The sequence below is a fragment of the Ammospiza nelsoni genome, chromosome 9 (assembly GCF_027579445.1).
Source record: "Ammospiza nelsoni isolate bAmmNel1 chromosome 9, bAmmNel1.pri, whole genome shotgun sequence".
Lineage (NCBI taxonomy): Eukaryota > Metazoa > Chordata > Aves > Passeriformes > Passerellidae > Ammospiza > Ammospiza nelsoni.
Genome location: NC_080641.1, coordinates 35,435,083 through 35,452,144, shown reverse-complemented (window position 1 = coordinate 35,452,144; position 17,062 = coordinate 35,435,083). Strand labels below are relative to the sequence as shown.

At 46.8% G+C, this 17,062-nt stretch overlaps 1 protein-coding gene across 1 annotated transcript; it reads right to left on the bottom strand.

Annotated features, from left to right (window-relative positions):
- Positions 1 to 63: 63 nt before the first annotated feature.
- Positions 64 to 10,747, bottom strand: LOC132077031 (biotin-dependent 3-methylcrotonyl-coenzyme A carboxylase beta1 subunit-like). Its single transcript, XM_059478474.1, has 13 exons — positions 10,725 to 10,747; positions 9,177 to 9,704; positions 7,385 to 7,581; positions 6,336 to 6,514; positions 5,460 to 5,540; positions 5,105 to 5,283; positions 4,183 to 4,375; positions 3,066 to 3,157; positions 2,725 to 2,881; positions 2,088 to 2,210; positions 1,573 to 1,715; positions 1,156 to 1,237; positions 64 to 255 (listed from the first exon to the last, which is right to left on the bottom strand). The coding sequence occupies exons 2-13, from the start codon at positions 9,692 to 9,694 to the stop codon at positions 172 to 174; spliced, it is 2,028 nt and encodes a 675-aa protein (XP_059334457.1). The 5' UTR covers positions 9,695 to 9,704; positions 10,725 to 10,747; the 3' UTR covers positions 64 to 171.
- Positions 10,748 to 17,062: the final 6,315 nt, after the last annotated feature.

The window sequence follows — 17,062 nt, the reverse complement described above, 5'->3', positions numbered from 1 at the left end:
TGATGTTAAAAGAGGTTATTGTTGAGAATAAAAACTTCCTGCCAGCAGATTCAAAATCGGGGATTCTTGTTTGTCTTCAATTGTTCAACACTTTTATTAATGGTATCAAAGCATTAGAAAACCTCTATACTCAGAGTTCTGGTAGAGGATTCTGGTTTGAGGGGGCTGCAGTTACATCCTGATGATGGGATGGGGACGGGGAGACACAGCCTGGTACTTCTTCTGTTCCATGATCTCCAAGCACTGGGCAATCACCTAATTAAAAACAAAAACCAATATGAACAATGAGCCTCAAACAAAACAAAACCCAACCAGTACAACTCATTAGTTCTGAGCTTATTTTTATTTGTTCCTTCTGTTTGTGGAACACTGAACAAGGTAAAATTAACAGTTCAACTCTCTCTTATTTTCATGTGTAGCTCATAAAGTGGGAATTTCAGGGCTACAGGACTAAAGAAACTTCTTGGTGCTCTCTGTTATCAAAGTTCCCATAAACTCCATGAAAATATTTACCATCCACATAGTTCCAAAAATAGGCACCATATTTAGAAGGGTTGTGTTGTGATTTAACCCCAGCTGAAACCAGGACAGATTGAGATCTTCAAGTAAACAAACTTCAGAAGTGCAGAGAAGATTTTTATTGCTAATAAACAATCTAACAAGGAAAAATAAAAGAACAAAGGCAGCAGCTTTCAGAAAGAACCTAATGGAGGGAGGGATTTCTGCCAATTTCAAATCAATAAAAAGGCAGGGGAGCATCCCAAATGCACACAGCAAATTTAAAGCAGGAAGAGAAAATTGCAAAAAGCAACATCCCAGGATAAAAGAATGTTTTGGAAACAAAAGGAATTCTGAGGAGCCTGAACTCCAAAGAGTGAAGATATGGGTAGTTATATGGAAAAAAAGGGATTCAGATGCAGATTCAAATTATGGTAATTCAAAGGAGAGGCTCAGTGAGGAAATGCTGTGGTCAATTCAAGAGAAACTTTTTAAATAAACTAATGGGGAAGAGCAAGGATGAGAATTACAGAGAGAAATTCCATGGAGTGAGAAGTGGGAGCCCCAGGTCTGGATTCAGCACATTGCCAACCCTGAGTGAGTCATGCTCACCCACTGTGAGACTGGAGAACAAAATGGCCTAAAAGGAAAACCCACCTTTCTGGTGTCTTGAGGTAGGATGATCCCATCATCCCAGAGCCTGGCAGAGGAGTAAAAGGCACTGCTTTCTTCCTCTAACCTGGAGAGGGCAGAGAACTGAACAGGCTTAAAAGCACAATAAAAACAGCAGAGCAGTGAAAAGAAATTACAGATGAAACAGGCAAATCCATCCATCTGAAGAGAATGGGCAGCACTGCTGTTAAAATGAGTCAGAAAGCAGCAAATAACAAAGCTGACCATTCTGAGTAACAGGAAGACCCTAACAGAAAGACATTAAACTGTGTGGAAATCTAAAATATTTTTGCAGTAGATCCATGTTTGTTTCATTTGTCGGGATGTGTTGCTCTATAAGATGAACAAAAGTAGGTAATTGAACCATGAAATCCCTGTCAGGTTGATACTGAATGTCCTTACTTTGCCTTCAGCTGTTTTAGCTCCAGTTCCTCTCCTGTCCAGTCCCCAGCTGGTGGAACTGTGGGGAAATTTTGAGAATCCACAAGACCAACTCTTGCATTGGGCCACAGGAACAGAAAGTTTGGACTGAACGATCTCCCACACTGCAAGGAAAAAACCAAAGAAACAGAACAAACCCACTGAGATGAATCATAAAGACGTGTCTGTGGGATGAAACCACCAAGGGCAAGGCGGGATGGAGCACAGGTGGATTTGTATGAGGACAGACACCCTGTGCTAGGAACCACCACCTCCCCACTGCCTTCAATATTTCTATTTTAATATTTCATTTTGAATTCCAAGCACTTCCATGTTTGATTCTTCCATGTTTGCTTCTCAGCAATCACATGCATTGTTGCATTTCTTACTTAAACATGAGTTCAGAGCTCAGTTCCCCAGCTGCGTTTTAGAAATGCAGTGACACTTGAGCAGTGTGACAGGTGTGTCCCCAAGCCCTGGGCTGCTGCCACCCATACCATGACGTAGCTGTCACTCCCAAAACAGCCTCCAATGACAATGGTTATTTTGGGAACAGCAGCACAGGCAACTGCAGCCATCATGGAGGCCTGGGCCTTCAGCCTGTTGGAATGAGCCTCTGCCTGGAATAAAAATAGATATTTTAGATCCTTTAAGACCTTATTCTAGATTGTCTTCATTCCCAACAAACTTGTATTTCTAAATTATTTATTTATTTACAATTCTGCAGAAACAGATCTGGGATCTGATGGAGGTTTTACTTTCCTTAGCCTAGGACAAATCCTACTGGGCTTTAATGCCTTCACTTTCAAAAGAGAAATAGCCAATTTTCTAGAGTGCAGAGTAAGCAGAGGAATCAATAACCTGTATTTCAATGTCAAAAAGCACTGCAAATACCAAACTTTCCAGCTTGCCTTGCTAACTGAACAGTATCATTTTATACCAGCATCATCCAGGCCTGCTTAAAATTCAAGTGAGAATGTTCTTAAATCTTTCTGTTAGCAAAGTCATTACAAAGCTTCATCAAGAGTGGTTAAAGAAACAGTTTTCCTAACCGTTAATAATTCTGAAAATGTAACTTTAGGCCCAACAAGAACTCGGAGTTGTTGGAAATGCATCGAAGCAAACATGCCATACCTGTGAGATGCTTGCAGGCCCTGCTGGCTGTGGAGCAGTGTTTTGGAGGAAGAGGATGGGAATTCCCCTCTGGCCACAGAGCTGGACAAAGTGGCTGCCCTTGAGAGCAGCATCGTGAGCCAGCTCCCCATTGCTGGCCACTATCCCCACCAAGTGCCTACAGAACAAACAGGGACAGTTGGACTCCATGATCTGAGAGGTCCTTTCCAACCTCAGCAATTCCATGATTCTCCCTCTTGAGCCCTAGGAATGGCTGGAGTGGTGTGGGACCTGCTGAGGCCACAAAAGCTGTTGAGAAATGCATGTGCAGCCATTTGGATGGGGAATGTTCCCAGCCATACCCTCCCACATGGCCAAATCCTGTCACCAATGTTGTCCCATAGGCAGCCTTGAATTCCTGGAATCTGCTTCCATCCAGCAGCCGGCTCAGGATCTGCAAACAAATACACAGACTTGACTTTACTAGAGAATTTGAGGTGAAAATAGAAGAGTTCTGCTAAAAGAAATGCTCTGTTCAAACAGCAGCAGACCTGAGTTATGCAAGATGAGCACAGAGGGTCTTTGGGTGACTTGCTAAATGCTCAATATGCACAAACCATCCAATTTGTGTTTAGTTTAATTACCAACTGTGTATTTTAAGACAAAGGCCAACTCCAAAATTATTTTAGTTTTACAAAGCACAGCTGTTCCTGTGCATAAAAATGTAAAAAAGCAAAAACCAAACCCCAGTGTGTGCAGTTTCAGATTTTGTGCGTAAGAAATGTTTGGTTGATATTGCTCATGCTTCTCTCCAACACAGTTAAAAGCTGCCTTCAAAGCTTTCTACAGTCAATTCCCTCAAGTGCAGGGATTTACTACTGGAAAAGGTACTGCATTCACATCCTTGGAGACAAAATCTCATGTAGAACACAAAGGAAGCAGCGTGGGCAGCTCTGCACGTCTCTGCTTCAGCTTTAGTTCCATCCCAACGTCAAACAAGTGTGATTTGAGCTGTGTTGTTTTTTCAGTCAATCATTTCACCATTTCTTTTACATTATTTGAATGTTTGGGGGGAAAAAACAAAAAGGCAGGGGAAAGGAAACACAGACATGAAAGGGGTGTATGCTCTCAAGGCAGCCAACACAGTGCAAGACATAAAGCAAGCATCCCAACAGTGCATGGAATCAGCTGGGCAACACTGGCACAATCTGGATTATTTTATCTCCAGCAGGATTTCACGTATTTAAATGTTTTTATAATAAACATTTAAATATTCTATAATAAATATAAATTATTTCTTATAAATATTTTAATAACAAAATTAAATATTTTCTATAATCCCACAGAACTGTTGCCATCCTGCTTTATTTCAGGCTTAAGACAGGCTGGCAACAGATGAGGTAATAATTCAGAATAACACCTGGAGCTGTGGGACAGAGCAGAGTGAAGGATGCAGGAATGAAATCCCTGTTCCCTTACCAGTTTGACAGGAAGAGTGTAGCTGTAAGCCAGTGGTGCCAGGCCCAGGAGCTCCTCAGGGCTGTACAAGGGACTGTCAGGCTCCCTGTCCTGCTCTGGCACCGGCTCACAGTTTAAGGTAGAGACAATATTACGAATGCACTCATAGGCCTCCTTTTCTGAGGGTGCAAAATGGTCACTGCAGCCACTGACTCTGGGAGAGAGAGACATTAATTAGCATTGAATTAATGAGTTCTATATCCTGAGAGAAAACCCAAACTCTAGGAAAAGAGCTGAGAGTCTCCAAATGCCCTGTGGAAATACTGTGTGATTTGTTTCTGTATGAATGAGCTGAAAGCAGTCACTCAGTGGAATTTCTGGGCAGTCCAATCCCAAATCAAATTCATAGTAAGGAGTTGATCTTCCCCATGACTTTTGTGTTTATCTGGATTAAAGAAAGACCTTGGGATTTATTTTTTGCGATGCTGTTGTTGCAGACAATATCAAAAGGGAAAAGAGGAAAGCAAACTTCAGGAATTATTTCAAACTAAGTGGTTGCAGCCAAGATACAAGGACAGGAATGTATTCCATGTAGCATAATTGGGTTAAATATGTGTATTCTGGAAAACACTTGGAAAAGAGGAGATAGCATCCCTTTTCTGTAGCTGCTCCCTGTGAGGCACAGAGGAAATTACTTGCCTGAAGTCGTTCAAGAAGTATGTGGAACAATAGAGATCCAAATCCAACCTGTCCAGTCCCTGCCTCACCCCATCAATAACCTCGTTTTACTTCCATTTGGCTAATTTAACCCAAACCCCTGAACCTGAGAAGGCAAGCCAGTGTAAGCACAGGTTCCACTCTCAGCCCTGCTCTGAAATGCCAATTCACATTCCTTTCAGGCTGAGCGTGCTGAATTCCCTGCTTTTGAGAAATCTCCACCTACTGTGAGTGAAGCCTGGCTCCTCCAAGCTCCTCAGGAGAGACATCTTCTCCCGTGGCAGCTCTCACCAGGGGCGGCCCAGCGAGGAACAGCATCCCAATTTTATCAATGATCACGGATTCCTCGGCCATGGTGGGCACGTAGGCACCTCCAGCCACACAGGAGCCACACACCACGGCCACCTGAGGGGACACACACACAGCAGTGCTGGACAGGGGACAGGAAAGGCAAAGCCAAGCCCAAAGTTGTTTCAGAAACGCACAAAGTGCTAAATCACAGCACTTGGGGAACAAACCAGAAATTTTACTACCCATTTACACGTTCCCTACACCCCCTTGCACCCCCCATGCCACTGTACCTGAGGGATTCCCATGGCAGACATGATTGCCTCGTTGTAGAAAACTCTGCCACCATGCATCTTGTCAGGAAACAGCTCTGACTGAGGGGCAGGGAAAAGAAAAAGGGATTTTTAATGGTAACTACAAAACTTGATGCTTCCTCTTTACTCCATTCATTCCCAAACACACCAAAACTGACACTGGGAAGGTCCCCATCAATAATCACTCCTGATTAATATTTCATATATTTCATATACAGCATTCATTATGGTATTTATTCCTTTATACGTTGTCAAATACCCCAAAAATACCTATTTGCTTTGAAAGCACAAGTTAAGTTTTGTGACTTTTCTCTGAAATCAATATATTCTACACAAACTGACCGTAAATGTGGAGAAGGGAAGGGTGGTAGTTCTACTTCATCTGTGAAATCCCTTTGGCAGTTTCATTTTTTGCTTAGTTTTGGATACAATTCCAGGTTAACTTCCAGGTAACTTTTAAAATTTAATAACTTTAATTAACTTTAAAATTCCAGGTAACTTCTCCTGTGTGCTTGCCCTCCGCTGGAGAGAGAACAACTACAGTCTCTATGACAGGATGATCTCTGCATTTCATAGAAGAACCTGTTCACATTCTTATTTTGCAGTCAGATTTGCAAAAACTCTACATTTAAAGGCCACAGAGCTTAGTGCACCACTGGCACAAACAGGACAATAAAATACAGAACACTTTAGAGACTCTGGAGTGAAAATAGACACCTCCCACTTTATCAGACACAAAAGCAGCTCAGCACACTCACTGGAGTTTCCAAGCTCTGCTCAGGTGGGAGGTGCAGGGCTAGCCCAGGTGCTGAAATAAACACTGATATTTTGTGCTCTGCAGAGTGCCAGCAGTACCTGCAGGGGCAGGAAGGCTCCCCCACTGTCCACCAGGTGCACAGACAGCAGCCTGTTCTCCATGGCAATTTCCTGGGCTCTCAGCTGCTTTTTCACTCCAATTGGGTAAAGGGTTCCTCCTTTCACAGTGGCATCACCCGCAAAGAAGACACACCAGATCCCACAGATTCTGCCAATTCCTGCAAGCAGTACCACAGATAGTTATCAGGGCTCTCTAAAGCAATAGGTAAAGCAAGGGGGGCAAACCTTTTAACTTTTTCAGGCGTTTTTCTCAGTAATGCTACATCAAGAAGCTCCAAATTAATATGAAAATACCACACAGAGAAGAAATCTACACTCTTCTCTGGAATGACAGTATTTAAAAAATAATCCAAATGACAGAAAAACCTCAAATAAATTTACTTACTTCTGGTGACAATGTAACAGAAAGAAATACACTGTAACTATCCCTTGAGATAAAAGGGAAGGCAATTAAAAATTACCCCTATAAAACTGAAAAGCATAACAATCTGTGATGATAAAAAGGGTTTTCATACTGTACTTCTAGCTACTTTTTGAACTGAAACCACTCTTCAAAATGCAATTTCGCTGGTATTGAATGAAATTGAATTTCATTGAAATTTCATTTTGAAGAGCTGTTCCAGTTTAAAGAGACAATGTCTGCATAGAAAATGCAATTGTCTGTGATTTGAAAAACACTTCCAAATGTATGTCACAGCTCCTGTCTCTCACAGTAACTTTGTCCTCTCTCCTTAAAGAGGCAACAGCTGATTTGACACATCACCCTACATCTTTTGAGACAAAAATTAGTGAGTGGTAAGTGGAATTACTAAATCTAGAAGAAATTAAAAACTGTTCTTTCAAAAGCTTCTCCCATTACGGTAAAACAGCAGTGGCTGAACTCCTCCCTGCTGGGAATAAGAACTGGACAAAACCAGCGTTCACTTTTCCTAGGAAAGCACTTCAGATGCCAAAATACCCCATAACCTTCATTCCATGCATCCTTTCCCCCCCGTTTCCCTCTCGCAGAGCCCCCAGCACGCCGTTACCCGTGAGGCAGCCGGCAGCGGGGACATTCCCGTAGGGCATGTGCAGCCCTGCCAGCGGGGACAGCTCCAGGAAATCCGCATCGTCCAGCAGCAGCCGGAGGCGCTCCCGCACGAACAGCTTCTTGTTGCGCTGCGTGTGCCGCAGGACGGCGTCTGCTCCCCCTCCTTCCTTCACCCGCTCCAGCAGCTCCGAGTACCTGATGGGGAAAATCCAAAGTTTCGCTCACGGGAACGAAGCTGCGGTCACACGCTGGAGGGGAGGATGGCTTCCAGAGGGACACGGACAGGGGAGAGCTGCGGCTGGAGGAGCCTCAGGAGCTCGACACGGCCCAGTGCAGGTCCGGCCCTGGGCTGGGAAAATCCCAAACACAAACACGGGCTGTGGGAGAAGGGATGGACAGGAGATCGGGAGGATTTGGGGTGCTGGTGGATGAGAAGCTCATCCTGCCCTGTCCAGAGGAACCCATGGAGCTGCTGCAGGGCTGGAGCCCCTCTGGAGCCAGGCTGGGACACCTGGGGGTGCTCACCTGGAGAGGAGAAGGATCCAGGGAGAGCCCAGAGCCCCTGGCAGGGCCTGAAGGGGCTCCAGGAGAGCTGCAGAGGGGCTGGGGACAGGGATGGAGGGACAGGACACAGGGAATGGCTCCCAGGGATGGATGGGACATTGGGAACTAGGAATTGTTTCCTGTGAGGGTGGGCGGGCCCTGGAATAGAATTCCCAGCTTTGCTGTGGCTGCCCCTGGATCTCTGGCAGTGCCCAAAGCCAGGGTTTAGAGCACCTGGAACAGTGGGACGTGTCCCTGCCATAGCAGGGGTGGCACTGGATGGACTTTGAGGGCCCTCCTGACCCAAACCATTTTCCTTACAAGCTACCCTTTAGCAGATTGAGCTTAAATATATTGCACAGTTTTCACACAAATCGCATGAAAATTAAGATAAATTCACATTTTCAGATTATTGTTTTTCCAAGGTGTAGTAAAAAGCAAAGGTCTATTATTTAAAGCAAACGTTTCACTTTTGTTATCCAAAAAACTGTTTAACAAAGCTAATAATATAATATATAATAATGAGGCTATCATAATGTGCCTGTCCTAATTCAGCATGAGCCTCCATGTTCCACCTGTTCTTGGGAATAATCCAGCCAAGAGCTTTGGGTGTGACTCTGTGATCTGGGTGGGCTCCCTGCACACAATGGAGTCTGGAAAAACTTCGAAGGAAAAGGATTTTACTCATGTCCTCAATGCCACCACAGGAGGGCACAGTGTGTTTTCCAAAGCTTTGCTTCCAGCTCGTGGATTACTCCCCTGAACAAAGGCCTTTGCAATTTTGCCATCTGATCTTTCGGGACGAACGCATAAAACACATTTGTCGTTTTATCTGTAAATGATGATGGACAGCAGCACCCATCCCCTACTCTGTCAGGAGTGTGTCACCATTTACGTCTTTGCATTCAAAATGCAACACGCAACAAATGTTACGTAGGTCTGGAAAAAGTATTTCTTGGCAATATGTGCAAAACAACACATGGCACTGTTTCAAATAGTTTGCACCTTGGGTATTTCAGTCAACATTTCATGGACTGGTTTGTGTCGTAAGAGACCTCAAAGCTCATCCAGGAACACCAGGCTGCTCCAACTCCCGTCCAACCTGGCCTTCCAGGGATTGAGCAGCTACATTGCTCCATGGGGCAAGTATTGTCCCATGATAAAAATCCCTAAAGTGCCCGTGAGTGACTCTTACACCATGTCACAAATAGCAACGCTCTAAAAACCCCACAAAACCGCTTTATTACCTTTTAATCACAGCCTCGCTGTTCCTTAAATTCTCTTGGAACACATGTCGGTACACGGCGGGGACACGTCCGTCTAGAACTGGGACTGTTTTGGGATGGCGCCTAGATTTGGTTTTATCACTTAAAAACCGGCGGGGAGGCATGTGCTGTGTCCTTCCCCAGCGCTGCCTCGGCAGCAGCAGCTCCCGATATTCCCTCTGGAGCAGGCAGAAAGGGGTTCTCTCCCGATATTCCCTCTGGAGCAGGCAGAAAGGGGTTTTCTCCCGATATTCCCTCTGGAGCCGGCAGATCGGAGTTTTCTCTCGATATTCCCTCCGGAGCAGGAAGATCGGGGGTTGTTCCTGATACTCCTCCTGGAGCAGGCGGATCTGGGTTTTCTCCCGATATTCGCTCTGGAGCAGGTGGATCGGGGTTTTCTCCCGATATTCACTCTGGAACAGGCAGGTCAGGGGCCGCAGTGGCACGGAAGGCCCGGGGAGCCGCCGGCCCAGGGCGCACAGCAGGCCCGGGCTCCACATCGCCCCAGAACTGAGGGAAAACGAGTGATAGGAATTAAAGAGCAGGTTCCTCCTGCTGGGTGGCAGCGCGGCCCCTTCGCCTCGGGCGCGGGTCATGAGGAGACGCCCTTACTCCATTCCGCCATGAGAGGGCACCGCCGGTGCCTGCCCTGCCCCGGGGACCGTGAGGGGACACCCCGGTTCCTGCAGGGGACATGAGGGGACGCCCTGACTCCATTCTGCCGTGAGGGGGACACCTCTGTTCCCGCAGGGGACATGAGGGGACGCCCTGACTCCATTCTGCCGTGAGGGGGACACCTCTGTTCCCGCAGGGGACATGAGGGGACGCCCTGACTCCATTCTGCCGTGAGGGGGACACCTCTGTTCCCGCAGGGGACATAAGGGGACGCCCTGACTCCAGCCCTGCATCGAGGGTGGAGAGGCGACACTCCCGACTCCCGTCTTCCCGCAGGAGTCGTGAGGGGACACCCCTGCTTCCCCCTTTGATACGGGGGTCATGAGGAGCCACTTTGGCTCCAGTCGGTCGTGAGGGGGACACCCACTGTTCCTGCGGGGCCGGGAGAGAACCCCCCATTTTCCTGCGGGGACCGTGAGGGGACACCCCGGTTCCCGCGCGGTTCGTGAGGGGACGCCCCTGTACCCGCGCTAACCATGAGGGGACACCCCCGGCCTCTGTGGGGACCGTGAGGGGACGCCCCTGTTCCCGCGGGGGCTGTGAGGGGACACCCCGGTTCCTGCGGGGGCCGTGAGGGGGACACCCCTGTACCCGCGGGGACCGTGAGGGGACACCCCCGGTCCCTGCCGTGCCACGGCCGCCGCGAGGGGACAGCCCCGCTCCGCGCCGGGCCGGGCGGGCCCAGCCGGGCCTGCGGAGCGCGGCGGGGCCGGCACCGAGGCCGCCCGGGCCGGGTAAGGAGCGCGGGCCCGCGGCCCCTCGGCCGGAGCTCCGCGACCCCCGCGGGCCCCACTCCCCGCCCGCCCCGCGCCCGCCGCGGCTCCACCGACCCTGCCGCCACCGCCCCTTCCTTACCCCGTCCGGTCCCCGCCCGCCGGTCGGGGCGGCTCCGCAGGGCGGCCCGCCCCCGGCGTCCTGTGCCCTCGGTGTCCTCTGTCCCTGGTGTCCTGTGCGCCGAGTGTCCTATGCCATGTGCATCCTTTGTCCCTGCCGTCCCATGCCCCGGGTGTCCTGTGCCCTGAGTATCCCCTTCCTTGTGTGCCCTGTGCCCCAGATGTCATCTCTGAAATTCAGTTTATCATTAGAATTTTGAAACGCATTTGATTTTTCTCCTTCCACACCTCATCCCATCTCTGGGCTGCTTTGGTTTGCTACTGCCAACCATGGCACAACCTTCTAGAAATTACTGTGTGTTGCCTTTCAGTGCCTTCATTAAAATGCATCCCTGCCAGGGAGCTCTTTATCTGTATTATACATATTAATAAGGATGGGTAGCAATAATTAAGGGATGACTAATATGTTCGTGAGTGAAAGTATCCAGCATGGGCTGGAATTCGTAGGTAAATACATTATATATGTTATTAAAAATTTCTGAAGGTAATAATTAAAATTTCCTGAGATATAATAATTTAAAATAATATTTGCTGTCCTTTTACAGTTATAGCAGACAGGACACTTTTCAGTGCTGTGCTCCCTTGTGGCAAGAAGCTCAGTTCAGGTGGAGCTGTGGGAGGAGGTGCCGCTGCCCTGGGTGGCTTCAGCTGTCCCGGGGGATGTGCCTGAGTCCCTGTGGCTGTCCCAAGCCCTGTGACAGGGAGAAGGTCTGTGCTGGACCAGGGAGAGCCCCGGGAGCAGCGGGCAGAGATGCTCTGCCTGATCAAAGGCAGCACTCAAGGGCAGCACAGACACTGCAGAGTCACCACTGCCAGGGCCTGCCAGCCCTCCAAAGGAACAATTCCTGCCCAATCTCCCATCCATCCCTGCCCTCTGGCAGTGGGAGCCATTCCCTGTGTCCTGTCCCTCCACCCTTGTCCCCAGCCCCTCTGCAGCTGTCCTGGAGCCCCTTCAGGCCCTGCAAGGGGCTCTGAGCTCTCCATTGATGCAGACGTTATGGGGACTGATCCAGCCACAAGAGGTTCCTGATGGAGCCCATGCATTAATCCAGCAGCTGCTGCACCTTTCAGGCTGCTTTGGGGCATTTCTGGGGATGGCTGTTGCTCACTTTAGTTCTCCCCTCCTTCCCTGGTGTAGCCAGAGCTCTTTTCTCCCAACACTTTGAGAAACTTGTGAAGAGCTGAAGAGCAGACAGAGTCACTGCGCAGCTTTACAGAGATCTTTTGCATTTCCTGTGGGATATCATGTGAATTTTTGTGCTCTCTGTGGTGCAGGTGGTAACGGGGAAGGAAGGAGTGGTGACAGAAATCCATGTAAAGCAGAATACATTTGAAGAAGTCTGGATTTCAGATGGTTGGTGGTGGTGCTCAGCTTTCTGGAGGAGGAATTGCAGATGCAAACACTTTGGATATGTGTTTGAAGTGAGATTTGGGCTCCCTGGTGTTTCTGGGCTCCTTTTAAACTTGACCCATATAATTTCCCTGGATTCATGAGATTTTTGAGTTCTCTGTTCTGTGAATGTATCAGTGACTCTTGTCCAATTATATTTTCATGCTTATTTCATTTTCCATAATTGTTAGGCTTCCATAGGAGACATCTCTGAATCACTGATGTTGCATAGCAATTTCATTATATGTGATTTTAATGTGCAGATTTCCTATAAATACCATTTGCTGTTAGTTTCTTGGCCTATATTGTGGTGGCTTTGGCAGCGCTGGTTTAACAGTTGGGCTTGATGACCTCAAAGCTCTTTTCCAGCCTAAATGTATCACTGATTCTTTATTATTTTACAGGTTTTCCAGCAGATAGAATCAGTGTCACAGGCAGAACTTGCTGTATGTAACAACAGGCGTTTTCACTCAGGCTTAGAAGAGTAATTTGATTTCATTCTCATGAAAGTTAAATGCTGTTTGCTCAGATTAAAGGAGAAAGAAACAGCCCCCACATCTCTGAGTGCCTGTTTATCCCAGAGAGAAGGCGTCAGCCACCAGTTGGTACCGGGAGGCAGCCTGGGATAAATAACAAATCCTCTAATTAAGAGCCAACGGATCCTAATTGACTTATGTTAGTCCTCCAGCTGGGCTCAGCCTTGCTCTCCTGTCAAGGCATGGAGCATCCTTTGTTTCAGGCACCCTGAGGTAGGCAAACCCAGCCCCTGTGAGAGGCTGCAGCCTTGTGTAGTGTTTGAAGTTGTTATTTCAGGAGCTTATTTTAGCCACTCCTGAGCTGAGCATTGAGACTATATAGAGCAGCATTTAGGGAAAACGTTCATGTGGTGGTGGCTTCCTTTACCATGAGCTGCAGCCCTGCCAGCCAAGCTGAGCTGTGCCATTTAAGGAACACTGAAGCTTTGAATGAAGCTTAAACTTAGAAACTTTGCTGGAGTGCACCGGATGCTGGGGGAAACCAGAACACACTTTTTGGATTGTCACACCAAAGGCAGGAGGGTTCCCACAGAGCCCTCCTCCTTGTGGAGCTTCTGTTTCATATTTAGATTTTGTTTTTTAGTGCCCAAAGAGCTTTTAGTTGGGTTCTGACCATGGTGGCCTGGAAATTGGGCTAAATTAAAACAGGGTTTTTTTGTTTACTTAGAAGTGCTAACAGACTTGGACAGTCCTGCAGCGTTTTTCAGGACTTACATCATTCTAAAATAGATTTGACTCAAAACAAATTTGATAAGACAGTAATTCTATCTTGATGTGTGTGAGAATCTCACTTGTTTGCATCTACCCCAAAGGAAGAGCTGAGCCTGGGTGGGTGTGCTGAGGGAGAGTCTGGATTTGATATGAAATATTAAGAAGATTATTTATTTTAATTGCTGGAAGATCCAAGAGAACACAAGGAGTTAAATGAAGTAGTTGGAGGATACAGGAGAAGGTGGGAGCCTGACCCTCAGTAAGTAAATGCCATTCCCCCTGAGGGTTTTATCATATGCTCCCATACTACTCAGCTTCTTATTTTGGGTGATTTGGGGTTTTATGAATCCCCAGACAGAGATCCAGGGATGTCTTCCCCAGCTGTGCCAAAAGATGAGGGTCCATTGAGTCATGGAAGTTTTGTGCACTATTTGTTCATCACAGCAGTATGAGACAGCAGCTGTATTACAACACCTCTCAAAAATTATGTATTAGCATCAAACCCTTAGCCACAGTTATTTTCCACATCATTTACCAGTATCACAGTATTTTAAACTCCAGTTTAGCCTTCCCTGCTTCTCAGCTTGCTGCCACAAAGAGCTGACAATCCCAAGAATAATCCCATAATAACTCCAATTGTGGAACCACAGCTGATTTGGAGAAGACAAACAATGTGTCCTCTTGTTTCCATCACTGAGAAATGTGAGTTTCTGGTTTGCCTTACTCTTGCAAAAAGTGCACAGAGCAAAAAGAGAAGAATTATCTTAGAGGAACATCTTCTGATTAAGGCATAATTAATAACGTGTACATAACTAACAGTGTGTACAGAATTAATAGGGTGTACAATTCCCTGTAGCAGGGCCAGTCTGTCCTAAATTGCACTGGTGAGAACCGTAAAGAACAGAATTTTATTGTGAGAATGCAGGTAAGTGGTGATGATAGCCAAATTGGAAGCAAAATGACTTTCATGGGCCCAGACCTGTTGGTTTTAGCTGCCCAGGTATGTGAATCCTCTGAGCAGCTGCTCTTGTACAGTTTGAAATGCAGCAACTGTGTGAAGATCTGCTGCTCCCTGCTTCAAAGGCCTGACCAAGAGTGTTCTGAGGTAATCCAAAAGCTCTTTGTGGGTGAGAGGAGCTGCAGATTCAGTTGCAAACTCCAGGAAAGCGCTGATGGATTTATTCCCCTGTGCAAACCCCTGGCACCGGGCGCTGACACCAAAGCCTCAGGCCGTGCCGAGCTTTGGAGTGCCTTGCCCATGGGTTTGTAAGGCCATTCCCAGCTAGTAATTGGTGACTGGATGTGGTCAGGGCAGGCAGATAAACACTGCAGGAAGGGGCTGAATCACTCAGTAAATATCCTATCGATGCTGTAGGAGCTGCTGTTACTCACAGCACCTTTGGGGGGACGTGACGCGTTTGTTTCCGGGAAAACATTGCTTGAAAGAAGAATTGAGGTTAGATGTGTTCCAATTCTGCAGCTCCACACCTTCCTCATGCATCTCTTGTCTCCTTCAGACCAGTTCAACATCCCCCTCCTTCCTTCCCATCCCCTTGGAGCTGATCCCCCACTCTGAGGTCACAGCAGAGAAGTTTTCATTCTGTAAATGCCAGCGTAGTTGCATCATTAAAAGCCCCCAAAGCAGATGGTCTGGGTTAAAGCAAAAAGGCTTTTTTTTTTTTTTGCCAGTGAAGCAGCATTATAGTGATTAGAGCAGCCTGTTGGCAGTTTCTGTCAGCAATTTTTGCAAGCATGTAATATATAAAAGGATAAAAATACCATTTACTGTGATTTGCTCACCACAGAAAGAGGCCAGAGCGATACAGTACCAAAATCAGGGGGAAAAGCCCTGCAAGTGGTTTTCTGTTCCCTCTTCTGCACTTTTCCAGGATCCTGGTGGATAAATAAGTTTGCCTGAAGAGTCTGACCCTCCTTGTGGGAGCTGGGGCACCCCATTAGCTAGTAGCCTCACTCTGCGTCAGCAAAGTCCTCAGCAAAGCTGGATAGTTTTACAATCATGTACCACATTTTTGAAAACAAAAACCTCATTTCTGAGCTTTGAACTCCATGAAATTTGCCATGATTTGTAAAATATCTCTGCCTTGAATTATGGTGCAAAGTTTCAGCAATAAAACTGAGTATTAAGGAACAATACATAGAAAATCACAGACAAGATGCTACAGTGATACCAGAAAATCCTCCTCCAGTTCCTGTTTTCCTGATCCACTTGGCATGAAGTGTTTTCTTGACTTCTACTTACTATTCTCATAAAAACCACAGGGGTTTCTTCTCACTGCTACTTGTTTTGTCCAAGATCCAGTAATTGGTACCATGTGAATTCACATTTTGCAGTGACAGAACAGAAATGGGGTTCCAAAAAATCACTTCAGCATCTCAGCCTCTGGCAAACATCAGGGCTGCAACCCCCCAGTCTCTAAGAACCCATGGATTTACACATCAAGTATCTTATTTTACTCCTGCTGGTAACCCCTATGTGAATATTTACAGCTCAAATGGAATCATGATTAAAAATGAATAGATTTTTGTGAAAATTCTGTGGCCTCTTCAGACTGGAATTGTTTTACCCTTGATTTGCACATAATCCCTTGGTATATTCATAATAATTTTAGTTATTGGTAACATATTTTGCTGAGTTTGGTGCACTAAAAATTATGTCTGTGGTATGAACCAGTGAAGCCAGAAAAAGAGGGGAAAATGAAAATCAGAGCTAGAGCAGCCTGTGAAGTGCTAAGGTACATTCTAAAGGCTTGGTGGGAGGGTTTGGTTTCTGCAGCCCCCCCGGGTTACCTCTCCTCTCCAGGGCACTTGGATCATCTTCCCCCTGAGAGCCTTGGTTTCATTGAGCTGAGTGTGAGAAACATTGGCTCGGCAGGGAGCCCTTCAGCTGGGCTGGAGAGGGAGGGCTGGGATTCTCAAGGAAAAAGCTTCCTTGGAACCCCTACGGCACGGGAAAGTTCCTTTGATTCAGAATCTTTTTGAGCTGGGCTCACCTACTGCAGCTCTCAGCCTTGTTGGTGCATAAAAGAGCCCTTCAAATTTCCCCCAGTTTGTTTGACTGGATCCTTTTTCCAGCATTCAGCACTGATGGCCACAGCTGAATCATTTCAGGTGACAAATACCCCTAACAGTGGGTTCTACATTCTGATGGGGACATTTTTAGCTGGTATTGTTAGAAAAGAAGTAAAATAAATGAGCACAGGCTTTCAAACTAGAAGCACAGCAGTGCTTCTAAGGAGCTGTTCTGGATAACTGTAAAGAAATGGAAGGAAATGTCAATGTCCTGGCAAGTGACTTTAATGCAGTAAAATCAGGACTGTGAGAGCAGGAACTGGATGTGGAAATTCACTGGTTCCAGCCCTGGCCCATCACTTGATTACCCTGTCCTGGTGTTGGATGAGGAATTTCTATGAATAAGGCAGAACATATCCACAGGGTGGGGAAAAGGGATGGAGAAACAGTTCTGCTGCTGGCAGGTGTCACTGAGAGCTCCCTGTGGCACATGGAACTGGTGCTTTGCATGTGCAGCTCTCTTTGCCCCCAGTAAATCCAGTCCTGATCACCCAGGCAACAAACAGGGAACTCTGGAATATTCACAGAGATGATGCTACAGAAATTCCAGACACCATGGTGGGACTAGCAGTT

What these genes read in the sequence shown, in the direction of transcription:
- LOC132077031 (XM_059478474.1), bottom strand. Translation starts at nt 9,694, where the DNA reads ATGTGGAGCCCGGGCCTGCTGTGCGCCCTGGGCCGGCGGCTCCCCGGG. An exon ending in CTGCCATGGGAATCCCTCAG is followed by an intron (nt 5,284 to 5,459) that starts GTACAGTGGCAT and finishes GTGTCCCCTCAG; the next exon opens with GTGGCCGTGGTGTGTGGCTC. An exon ending in TACCTCAAGACACCAGAAAG is followed by an intron (nt 256 to 1,155) that starts GTGGGTTTTCCT and finishes GTTTTTAATTAG; the next exon opens with GTGATTGCCCAGTGCTTGGA.